The sequence below is a fragment of the Nerophis ophidion genome, linkage group LG26, assembly GCF_033978795.1.
Source record: "Nerophis ophidion isolate RoL-2023_Sa linkage group LG26, RoL_Noph_v1.0, whole genome shotgun sequence".
Lineage (NCBI taxonomy): Eukaryota > Metazoa > Chordata > Actinopteri > Syngnathiformes > Syngnathidae > Nerophis > Nerophis ophidion.
Genome location: NC_084636.1, coordinates 20974625 through 20986776, shown reverse-complemented (window position 1 = coordinate 20986776; position 12152 = coordinate 20974625). Strand labels below are relative to the sequence as shown.

The 12152-nt window shown below is 37.8% G+C and overlaps 1 protein-coding gene across 3 annotated transcripts; it reads right to left on the bottom strand.

The window, feature by feature from the left end:
* Positions 1–493: 493 nt before the first annotated feature.
* On the bottom strand, positions 494–7091 carry LOC133543463 (gastrula zinc finger protein XlCGF57.1-like). Of its 3 annotated transcripts, none has more exons than XR_009804386.1 (4): positions 6825–7091; positions 5249–5336; positions 4301–4416; positions 494–1614 (listed from the first exon to the last, which is right to left on the bottom strand). XR_009804386.1 is itself a non-coding variant. In XM_061888032.1 (4 exons), exons 3-4 carry the CDS (start codon positions 4316–4318, stop codon positions 617–619), a joined length of 1176 nt encoding a protein of 391 aa, XP_061744016.1. In that variant the 5' UTR covers positions 4319–4416; positions 5249–5336; positions 6825–7089; the 3' UTR covers positions 494–616. The 3 variants fall into 3 exon arrangements, 2 of the variants coding, with proteins under 2 accessions (XP_061744016.1, XP_061744017.1); XM_061888032.1 differs by having other exon boundaries at positions 4141–4416; positions 6825–7089; XM_061888033.1 differs by lacking the exon at positions 5249–5336 and having other exon boundaries at positions 4141–4416; positions 6825–7089.
* Between the last annotated feature and the right edge of the window lie 5061 nt (positions 7092–12152).

Below are 12152 nucleotides of genomic sequence, written 5' to 3'. Positions count from 1 at the left end.
CCACAGACTACACACATCAGAAACACAAATCTTAGAAGCCTACAATATATTAGAAGAAAACTTTAGGATTAAAAGTAAAGATGTGTGGTGAAATAAGTACAAATGCAGCAAGAAAAAACAACCAACTCCACTCGCGGTGACTCTAAAGTTCAGTGATGTGCTGCTAACTTCAGCATTTTTCTTCTTTGTTTGATGTTTTGCAGTAGATAACATCCAGGATGTAACAATGCTGCTAATCTACCACAATCCAAATTTTGTTAACAATTGTATTAAATCATTGTTTTAATCGGATAATAACATCAATAAAATGCAATGTAAAAATTTATGAAAAAAAACTAATGTAAACAATAGGTTTAGTTTGCAGCTCTTATGCCAACTCGGCCGGGGTTTGAAATCACAACCTACCGATCTCAGGGCGGACACTCTAACCACTAGGCCACTGAGTAGTAGTTTCAAATATAATATTCAATAAATGCACACAATTAAAAACAAGTAATTACAGGACAACATTTAATACTAAAAAATGATAAGCACTACATACAACACAAAATATACATTCATATTAAACATGCTGTGTATTTAAAGTACATTTAGCACAATCACTGTTAAAGTGGTTTTAAATCCCTGCAGCTTCAAAGACTGTTACACACTTGTGTTTACTGACCTGCTGCTTAAACCTGAACATTAAATTACACACAGTGCAACTAAACGGTTTCTCTCCAGTGTGTGTTCTCATGTGTGTGGTCATGTGATGCTTTCTGGAGAAACTCTTATTACAAACAGAGCAAGTAAATGGTTTCTCTCCAGTGTGTGTTCTCATGTGTGTGGTCATGTCACGCTTTGCGGAGAAACCCTTTTTACATACGAAGCAAGTAAAAGGTTTCTCTCCAGTGTGTGTTCTCATGTGTGTGGTCATGTCACGCTTTGTGGAGAAACTCTTCTTACAAACGGAGCAAGTAAAAGGTTTCTCCCCAGTATGTGTTCTCATGTGTAATATCATGTGATTCTTAGTGTTGAATCTTTTAGCACAAGTTGAGCAAGCAAAAGGTTTCTCCCTAGTATGTATTCTCATGTGTGTGGACATGTGATGCTTTCTGGAGAAACTCTTATTACAAACAGAGCAAGTAAAAGGTTTCTCTCCAGTATGTATTCTCATGTGTCTTGTGAAATCAATCTTCTGTCTACATGATTTTCCACATTCAGAGCAGTCAAAGGGGTTCTTGTTAGTGTGATGTCTTGTATCACATTTAGAGTAATTTTTACTCTCCAAAGGTTTTTGGAAGTCGTCACTGTGATCAGAAGAGTCTGACATCATGTCGCCCATGTCTGACAGTGGAGCAAAGATGCGGTCTGGTTCTGAGTGTATATCTTCACACTTCTCTCCATCAGCTTCCGTGATGTGTTGACTTAAAAGCTCCGCCCCTCTCTTCTCCTCACTTTGACTGTGATGAAACTGTAAGGACTGAGCTTCATCTCCATCACGAAGCTGCTCCCAGGGCTGCTCCTCTTTAATGTGGGAGGGGACCTGTAGCTCATTCTGTCCCACACTGGTGTGCCACTCCTGCTGCCAGGAGGGAATCTCTTCATGACTCTTCGCTGACACCCGCTGGACGTCTGCAGAACATAGAACACGAATGAGGCGTTACTGTATTTTAGTTTGCAGCTCACATTATGTGAGGTTGGCCAAATAAAATATGCATAAAAACTAAAATATCTAAATCATTTATAGCTCTTATTACACATCTTACTAGAAATTATTTTATGGTTGTGGACTTGTATTAACCAACAACATGACAAAAATCAAAATAGGATTATGATTTAATAATAGTTTGTAAAATAGATATGCATTCATGGGTGGCAGCTGTCGGTTCCTAGACGTTGTTTGTTTACATGGACGCGTCCTCGCAAGACGCAAAATTGAATGATAAAATCCAACCTTACCCGAACAAAAACCATGCATGATTTATCCGTGAGTCTTGATACTATTTTCCTTGACCCAGCCACACACAAATAAATAGTAGCCATCCATGCCTTTTTAAGCTTTCATCTCCTTTGTCGTTTAGAATGACGTCTGGAACTCAAGATAGTTTGACATGTCTGGGAACGTGACCGACAGATAATTGTTGAAATCGCTCAACAAATCTTTAGGGATTCATTCCGTTTCTTAGTAAGATTTTTTGCTCATATCTGCTTTTCGCAGCAAGATTTTGGCCCTTTGTGTACTTAGACAGTTCACGCACATCTTGACTTGGTTGATCACCACTTTTTTCACTTCCTGGAAGAAGTATGTAATTGAATAAATGTGTATATATATATATACAGTGGGGCAAAAAAGTATTTAGTCAGCCATCGATTGTGCAAGTTCTCCCACTTAAAAAGATGACAGAGGTCTCTAATTTTCATCATAGGTACACTTCAACTGTGAGAAACAGAATGTGAAAAAAAAAAATTCAGGAATTCACATTATACGAATTTTAAAGAATTTATTTGTAAATTATGGTGGAAAATAAGTATTTGGTCAACCATTCAAAGCTCTCACTGATGGAAGGTTTTGGCTCAAAATCTCACAATACATGGCCCCATTAATTCTTTCCTTAACACGGATCAATCGTCCTGTCCCCTTAGCAGAAAAACAGCCCCAAAGCATGATGTTTCCACCCCCATGCTTCACAATAGGTGAGGTGTTCTTGGGATGCAACTCAGTATTCTTCTTCCTTCAAACACGACGAGTTGAGTTAATACCAAAGAGTTCTATTTTGGTTTCATCTGACCACATGACATTCTCCCAATCATCTGCTGTATCATCCATGTGCCTCTGGCAAACTTCAGACAGCCCTAGACATGCACTGGCAGGGGGATTCGTCTGGCACTGCAGGATTTGATTCCCTGTCGGCGTAGTGTGTTACTGATGGTAACCTTTGTTACTTTGGTCCCAGCTCTCTGCAGGTCATTCACCAGGTCCCCCTGTGTGGTTCTGGGATTTTTGCTCACCGTTCTCATGATCATTTTGACCCCACGGGATGAGATCTTGCGTGGAGCCCCAGATCGGGGGAGATTATCAGTGGTCTTGTATGTCTTCCATTTTCTAATAATTGCTCCCACAGTTGATTTTTTCACACCAAGCTGCTTGCCTATTGTAGATTCACTCTTCCCAGTCTGGTGCAGGTCTACAGATCTTTTCCTTGTGTCCTTCGACAGTTCTTTGGTCTTGGCCATAGTGGAGTTTGGAGTTCGATTGTTGAGGCTGTGGAGAGGTGTCTTTTATACAGATAACGAGTTCAAACAGGTTCCATTAATACAGGTAACAAGTGGAGGACAGAAGAGCTTCTTAAAAAAGAAGTTACAGGTCTGTGAGAGCCAGAGATCGTCCTTGTTTGAAGTGACCAAATACTTATTTTCCACCAGAATTTACAAATAAATTCTTTAAAATTCCTGCAATGTGAATTCCTGGATTTTTTTTCACATTCTGTCTCTCACAGTTGAAGTGTACCTATGTTGAAAATTACAGACCTCTGTCATCATTTTAAGTGGGAGAACTTGCACAATCGGTGGCACACTAAATACTTTTTTGCCCCACTGAATATGTATACACGCACACGCACATGCACGCACACGCACACGCACACACACACACACACACACACACACACACACACACACATATATATATATAGCAGGTGGGAAAAATAAATCTGAGTATGTATCTGAGTTAAAGTAAAATCTTATTTTGTCATGTCATGTTTAAAATATACTTTTTTCTTTTTAAACAAAGCTCAAGATACACACATCAGAGCCATTCATACATTCTAATCTTGCAATTTGCAACTTGTTTCTATATCTAAATTCATGCAGAGGGTTTCAACAGATAGGTTTTTATGTCAAATAGAAAATAGATAATTTTAAAAATGTGTCATCTCCCAATTGTTCTGGACGGACATTTTCTTTTCCGACTGTTATAAAACACAAACAAATCTAAAAGAAACAATATTGTTTCTACAGGATAATCATCATGACGACAATGTCAAATAAAATTCACAAATCAAAAGTGTAATAGAATAATTTAGTGAGCAATATACAAGCTGTTGATTCGGTGCAATCTTTTTGAATTGACTTTTACGTTACATGATAAGGTAAACAAACCTGCTTGAGGTTTAAAAACAGCATCCAGTAGTTGTTGTAGACGTTTGTTCTCCTCCTTTGTCCTAGAAAGTTCCTCCTCGTACTCTGCTATGGTTCTTTCCAACACTCCAAATATTTCTTTAACAGTAACATTTAGTCGCTCCTCCATCAACATTCTCACCTTTTGAAATTTGCACATTTTTCCAATTTAGTGTGTTACGAGTTTCAAAAGTGATTAACTGGAGTAACAAATGATTTTTGTCAGGTTCCACTGCCTTCACTCTCCTGTGTGAACTCCTGAAAAACAGAATAACGGTAAAAATTTATGAAAGGAGTGAACCGTCATTTTCTACCTCGAATCTCTGTCTGATTTATTACAAATTTTCCAAAATCAGCATACAAAACAATAACATTCTCCTAGTGAAATTATGATTCAGTTTCAATGTCCATTTGTTGGTTTGAATTCAGCACAATGGTTAACTCTTTTTTCCACACATCAATGAGCAACATATCACAACCACACATTCACATAAATTATGGATTGAAACACATAAACATCACTCTTTGAAGTGCAATTCTGTCTATTAAATAGACTATGTTTTAAGAGATACATGCATTTATTTTTAATACAATCAATTCACCATTAAAGACCTACTGAAATGAGATTTTCTTATTTACACGGGGATAGCAGGTCCATTCTATGTGTCATACTTGATCATTTCGCGATATTGCCATATTTTTGCTGAAAGGATTTAGTAGAGAACATCGACGATAAAGTTCGCAACTTTTGGTCGCTAATAAAAAAGCCTTGCCTTTACCGGAAGTAGTAGACTATGTGCGCGTGACGTCACGGGTTGTAGGGATCCTCACATCCTCACATTGATTACAATCATAGCCAGCAGCAGCTAGAGCTATTCGGACCAAGAAAGCGACTATTTCCCCATTAATTTGAGCAGGGATGAACGATTCGTGGATGAGGAAATTTAGAGTAAAGGACTAGAAAAAAAATAAAGTAAAAAAAAAAATAAAGGCAATTGCAGTGGGAGCGATTCAGATGTTATTAGACACATTTACCATGATAATTCTGGAAAATCCCTTATCTGCCTATTGTGTTGAGATTAAATAGTACCTGAAAGTCGAAAGGGGGTGTGGCCACGGGTGTGTTGACCCAGTGTCTCTGAGGGAAGTCACGCAGCTGGAAGCTCCGCTGATGTCGCCTGTAAGAGCAAACTTATTACCACAATTTTCTCACCGAAAACTGCCGGTTGACATTTGGTCGGGATCCATGTTCGCTTGACCACTCTGATCCATAGTAAATCTTCACTTTCGGGAATTTTAAACAAGGGAACACCGTGTGTTTGTGTGGCTGAAGGCTAAAAGATTCCCACCTCCATCTTTCTACTTTGACTTCTCCATTATTAATTGACCAAATTGCAAAAGATTCAGCAACACAGATGTCCAGAATACTGTTGAATTATGCGATTGAAGCAGACTACTTATAGCTTGGATCGGGCTGGAAAATAATGTCAACTACAACCCGAGACGTCAACGCACGCGTCATCATACGAGTCATCATACCGCGACGTTTTCAACACGACACTTCGCGGGACATTTAAAATGGCAATTTAGTAAACTAAAAAGGCCCTATTGGCATGTGTTGCAATGTTAATATTTCATCATTGCTATATAAACTATCAGACTGCGTGGTCGGTAGTAGTGGGTTTCAGTAAGCCTTTAAATCAGTGCAATAATGTAAATCATAACCACTCTGGTTTTAAATCATTACTGGGGTGACTTTGGGCTTCAAACATGAAACACAATACACATAGGGAGAATGGTTGAGCTTATAAGACATTTTCAACTCAGACCGGACAAAATAAATCCTCCTTTAAAACTTCAGCAGTCTCTCTTTAAGTTGTAAACAGTATACATTGCTTTCCTTAACATTGGCAATCATACAATACGTGTTCAGATACCTCGGAAACCACAATAAAGAGTGAGGACCTCAACACAGAGAATGACGGTTACACACACACAATACTGTAATAATCCAGGAATATAGGCTCATACAACTTCTTTAGTTTGTCTTGTCTTTATTGTACAAGATGCGATTCAACCACACAACAACTCCAATGTGCGCCTTTCCTCTTTTCCTGGCAATACTCGAACGCTTCCTTCCTATCAACAACGGAATGGAATGCACTCCCAACAGGTGTAAAAGGAAGTGCATCTATATCCTCCTTCAAAATCGCACTAAATGAAAACCTCCAGGCAGCTACAACCCAAAGAGACACAACATATATGTCAAATAAACACTATTAAGTACCCACATTTCCATAAATGTTTTCTGCATTACATGTTTTCCCACATACACACGCAGCCCATACAATAACAATGTAAACAGTGTTCATAAACGTATGTTCATAAACGTATGAGTGTTACACAGCCCGTGTAACACTCAAAGCCACACATGAATAAGATGTACATATGGAATGGTTGCAAACAACACAGGATAATATACATAATATACTGAGGAGGAGAGAAACAAACATTGCACCCTCCCTTAGAGCAGTGAGCTAGCGAGCAAAGAATCTACTTGCTAAGTAGCAACGAGCTAAAACAGGAGAACAAGCTATCGTCGCACGGTATTATTTCTACAAGTACACGTGCACACAACGTCTTCATTAAACAGAAATAGGACTTACAGACAATGTTTCCAAGGCACTTTGTGGGAAGAAACAACAAACTTGGAGCGCTGAAACACGTAAATCTGTCTCCTGTGTAAACCAGTGAGCGTCTGACTGTCGAGTGGAGACTACCGGAAACTAGAGGGAGCAACTCGCCTTCAAAATAAAAGGTCCCTTCTCATTACCTGATAATATTACGTCACACTCCCCGCCTGGTATAAAATACTATACCACTGTTTCGAACTGCAGTAGGAACATGTTTGATAAAAGTTTAAGAAACTTAACATAACTTAGTCTGTATCAATTGCTGCCAAGAGAAGGACGGTCTCAGAGACGAAGGTGTGAACCGCCATTTTCTTCCCCGAATCTCTTTTTCTTCTTCTTTTGTTTTTATGGCGGTTGGCAAGCAACCTTCTGGTGTGCATTACCGCCACCTACTGTAATGGAGTGTGGACCGAGGTGGATCCCTACTCTATATTCTTTTACTTAACCCAGTGTTTTTTAAATATGTGTATATTGCTTTATATCCTATGTTTTCTGAATGCAATCCTAATATATCTCCCACTTCTAACCTAATATTTTCTTTTGCTAACTTATTTTCCAGTATTTCTCTTTCTCTATTATATTTCCTACATTGTATTAAGACATGGTCAACATTTTCTATCTGGTGGCAAAAATCACACAGCCTTGTAGTATGTTTGCCTATCAATTTTAGTGAACTATTTAGATATGTATGGCCTAATCTCATTCTAGTAATAATGTCTTCTTCTTTCCTATTTCTACCCCCTCCTCTCATTACACCTACTCTCCTCTGGACTTTGTAAAACTCTCTACCTTTTGTTTCCTTATTCCAATTATCCTGCCACTTTTTATTGTGTTCTATCTTAATTATGCTCTTCACTTCTTCTTTACTGTGCTTAATCTCCATGTTTACTTCTGTTTTAATGGTTGCTTGTTTTGCGTACCTATCAGCTAACTCATTTCCCTCAACTCCTACATGAGCAGGAACCCAGAGAAATGTTACCACACCTCCCGCTTTATTTATTCTGTAGATTGCCTGAACTATTTCATAAACTATATCTAGTCTTGTTTCTGATGTTATGTTTTTTATGCTCGTCAATGCACTGCTGGAGTCCGAGCACACGACTACTTTCCTAGCTTTGTTTTCCTCTATCCAGTTAACTGCCATATAAATTGCTACCAATTCCCCCGTAAAAACAGATAGTTTATCACTAATTCTTTTATTCAACACTATATTTCTCTGTGGGATAACTGCAGCAGCTCCTACTTGACTATTTATAGTTTTTGATGCATCTGTGTATATCATAATATTATCAAAAAACATTTCCTCAATCCGTTGTTCTATTTGGTAACTATTTAAATGTCTATTCTTCAGTAACTGCATGTCTACCTTTGGGTTTTCATACATCCACGGTGGTATTGCAGGAATTGGTACTGTAGGGCTCACTTTAATATTGTCAATTTGTGTTTTTTTACATATATCTCCTATTATCCACCCAAAACTATTCATTTTTTTCTTCCCTTTTTCTTGGCAATTTATTAGCACTTGACAGGTTGGATGTCCTTGCTTGGATCATTTTAAGTTTGCCCAATAAACTGCTGAGAGTTTATCTCTCCTCATGTCCAAAGGTTTTTCATTCATTTCTACTTGTAATGCTGCCACTGGAGTAGATTTAGTAGCTCCACAACATAATCTTAACGCCTGCGACTGGATCCGGTCTATTTTCTCAAGTAGAGTTTTTGAAGCAGATCGATAAATAATGCATCCGTAGTCGATAACAGACCGAATTAAAGTGATATATATTGTTTTCAATGTCAACCTATCAGCCCCCCAATCTTTACCCCTCAAAGCCCTCATTATATTTAACACCTTTTTACTTTTCTCCACTATCTTGCTGATGTGGGTTGACCAGTTAATATTTTTATCAAACCATATTCCTAAATATTTAAATACTTGTACCTCTTCTATGTTTTCTCCATAGAGTTTTATTTGGAGCTTGTTTTGTACTTTCCTCTTCGTAAAATTTATGACTTTTGTCTTTCCAACAGAGAATCTTAAACCCCAAGCCGTCCCCCAGTCTTGAACATTATTTACCGCTTTTTGAATCTTCTTTTCTATATGATTTGTATTTCTACCTCTCTTCCACATCACTCCATCATCAGCAAACAATGCCACCTCCACTAACCCTTCCACTTCACTAAAAACTTCATTTATCATGATGGAAAATAGTACTGGACTTATTATACTCCCTTGTGGGGTCCCATTTTCCACTTCGTATTCTCTGCTATATTCATTCTCTATTTTTTACTAATAATGTTCTACTTGTTAAAAAGTCTTTTATCCATCTGTACATTCTTCCTCTAATCCCAATCCTATTTAGTTTCATCAGCAACCCCTGTTTCCACAACATATCATACGCTTTCTCTATGTCAAAAAATACCGCAATTATACTTTCTTTATTTATTTGTCCCTTTCTAATTTCCTCTTCCAGCTGCACTGCTGGGTCATTTGTGCTTCTTGCTTTGCGAAAACCACTTTGGTAGTTTTTATAATTTCTTTTGACTCTAAATAATATATTAATCTTTCATTAATCATTTTTTCCATTACTTTGCCCAAATTTGAGGTCAATGCTATCGGCCTATAATTTCCTGCCTCTTCCGGATCTTTCCCTGGCTTGCATATTGAAATTATTACAGCTGTTTTCCACTCATCTGGTAATTTTCCTTCTTCATATATCCTATTATATAATTTCAAGACCACTTCTTTGCCGATGCTACCTAAATTTTTGATCATTTGATAACTCACCAGGTCTTTCCCTGGCGTCGTATTTTTAACTTTTTTTAAAATTCGAACCATTTCATCCAAAGAAAATGTCATATCCATAGTGTTGATAAAACTATTATCGTTGTCTTCCTTCATTTCCTCAATATTTAAACTAATTGTTTCTTCTCTCTTTTGTTTTTCTACATTTCTCAAATTATCATTACTGTGCACTTTAACAAAGGTTTTTGCTAAAAGTTCTGCTTTTTCTTTATTTCCTACCACACTCCGCATTCCATCTTTCATCACATGATTTTTATGTTCTTTTCTGAGCCCTGACATTCTCTTGATCATTCCCCACACTTGGCTTAAAGGAGTAGTTCTATTTAGTGTTTCACAAAAAGTTCTCCAATGGTGTTTTCTTGTTTTTTTAATAACATATCTTACTCTAGCTTGATGCCTTTTATATTGGATCATGTCTTGGAAATTATGTGTTCTTCTCAATATTCTAAATGCTCTATTCCGTTCTTGTATTGCATCTCTGCACTCTTGTGTCCACCATGGCACTATCTTCCTTCTTCTCCCTATACCATTCCTTGGTATGCTCTGTTCGGCTGCTTCTATTATGCACTTTGTAATATCTGTATTTAGTTGTTCAATATCTTGATTTGTATCTACTTCCTTTAAAGTTATGTCGGTAATTTCCCTAAATTTCTCCCAGTCACCATGATTATACTTCCATCTTCCTTCTATCCTAGTGCTTTCTGTCCTATGATTTATGTTTATGTGAATGAAGATTGGATAGTGATCACTTCCCATTGTGCTGTATTTATTTACTTCCCACTCCACCTTTCCTGCTAACCCTTGTGACACTAGTGTTAAATCTATTGCTGTTTCTTTACCCGTGACGACATCTAACCTTGTTCCCGACCCATCATTCACACACACCAGTTCTTTTTCCTCCAAAAGTGCTTCCAATGTATCCCCATTCCAGTCATCCCTTTCACCCCACATTGTGCTATGTGCATTAAAGTCACCACACCAAATAATATTGCCACTCCAGTGCTCCATTATTGTTTCTAGTTGGTGAATTTCTAATTTCTTGCATGGATTATAGAAGTTTAGTACTTTGTATCTTTCTTTATTATTCCATACTTCTACTCCTACTATCTCTAGTTCTTGTTTTACTTTTAATATTGAATAATGCATATCTTCCTTAATAAATATGGCACATCCTCCTCCTTGCTCATCATTCCTATCTTTACGTATCGTTATATATCCTTTTATTATAAAGTTTAATTTTGGCTTCAGCCATGTTTCTTGAATACATATTATATGTGGTTTATTTTTCATATTATTAATATATCCCTTTAATTCCTGTCCGTTTGCTATCAAACTTCTGGCATTCCACTGAACAATTAACATGGCGTTGGATTGTGGTAACATGACTCGGTCTCGTCTACTCTCTGTAGCTCACCTTGCACCTGTTCCCAGGATAGTTCTTTTAAATTTAAAAACTTTGCTGCTGCTTTGACAATTATTTTGATTTTCTCAGTCTTGTTTCTAGCCTGTTCTGTACAATTTATTACATAAGCCAGGAATACAACTAGTTTGTCCATGGAAATTCCTGTACTTGCTGCCTCTTGTTTTTTATTTCTTGAACTATTTTCACTTCTGTCCGATTCTGCACTTTCTTGATTTCTTATTTTAACTGCCTCTGCGTATGTAATATTTCTTTCAACTCTGATTTGCTGTACTTCTGTTGCCTGTTTTCTTATGATGCAGCCCCCATACGCTGCTGTGTGATTCCCGCCACAATTACAACACTTGACCTGTTCATTTTCTCCACATTGTCCATATTCATGCTCTCCTCCACACCGTCCACATCTCATCTTAGCATGACAAACACTAGCTATGTGCCCATAGCGTTGGCACTTGAAACAACGTACTGGGGGTGGCACGTAAGCTCTAACATAGAAGCTTAGATACCCAATCATGATTCTCTCTGGTAGGACCTCCTCTGCAAATTGCACTAGCACGGATTCACTCTCAGTCTTTTCACCGTTCCTAAATGCCATCATTCTATTCATCATAGTGACAGTTCCTCCTTTTATTTCTTTTTTCAGATCATCTAAATTTTCTCCTCTTGGGATTCCTGTCACGACCCCTCTTGCCCCCTTTCGTTCTCCCACTTCGATTTTTTCCTTTATTATTTTGTTGCACAGTTTTTGCAATCGCATTGCTTTGTTCTTTTGCTCTCCATTTTTGCGTTTAATCAACAGCCGTCCGTCCCTGAGCACCTTCGCTATCTCCACCTCTCCAATGTCCTTCTTTAATCCCTTAACCAGTGTCATCAAACTAATGTCATTCATATCTTGGTTTGATTTAAATGTATAAATTATCTTATATTCATCCATCATAACCCTTTTCCTCTTATCAACCTCTTCATCGTCTTCATGCACTCTTTTAGTACTCGACTTTCCTTCACTCCCTCCTCTCCCCTTCTTTCCTCTCTCCCCTCTAGTCCTATCCATTTCCATACTATCCTCATACATCCCGTCACT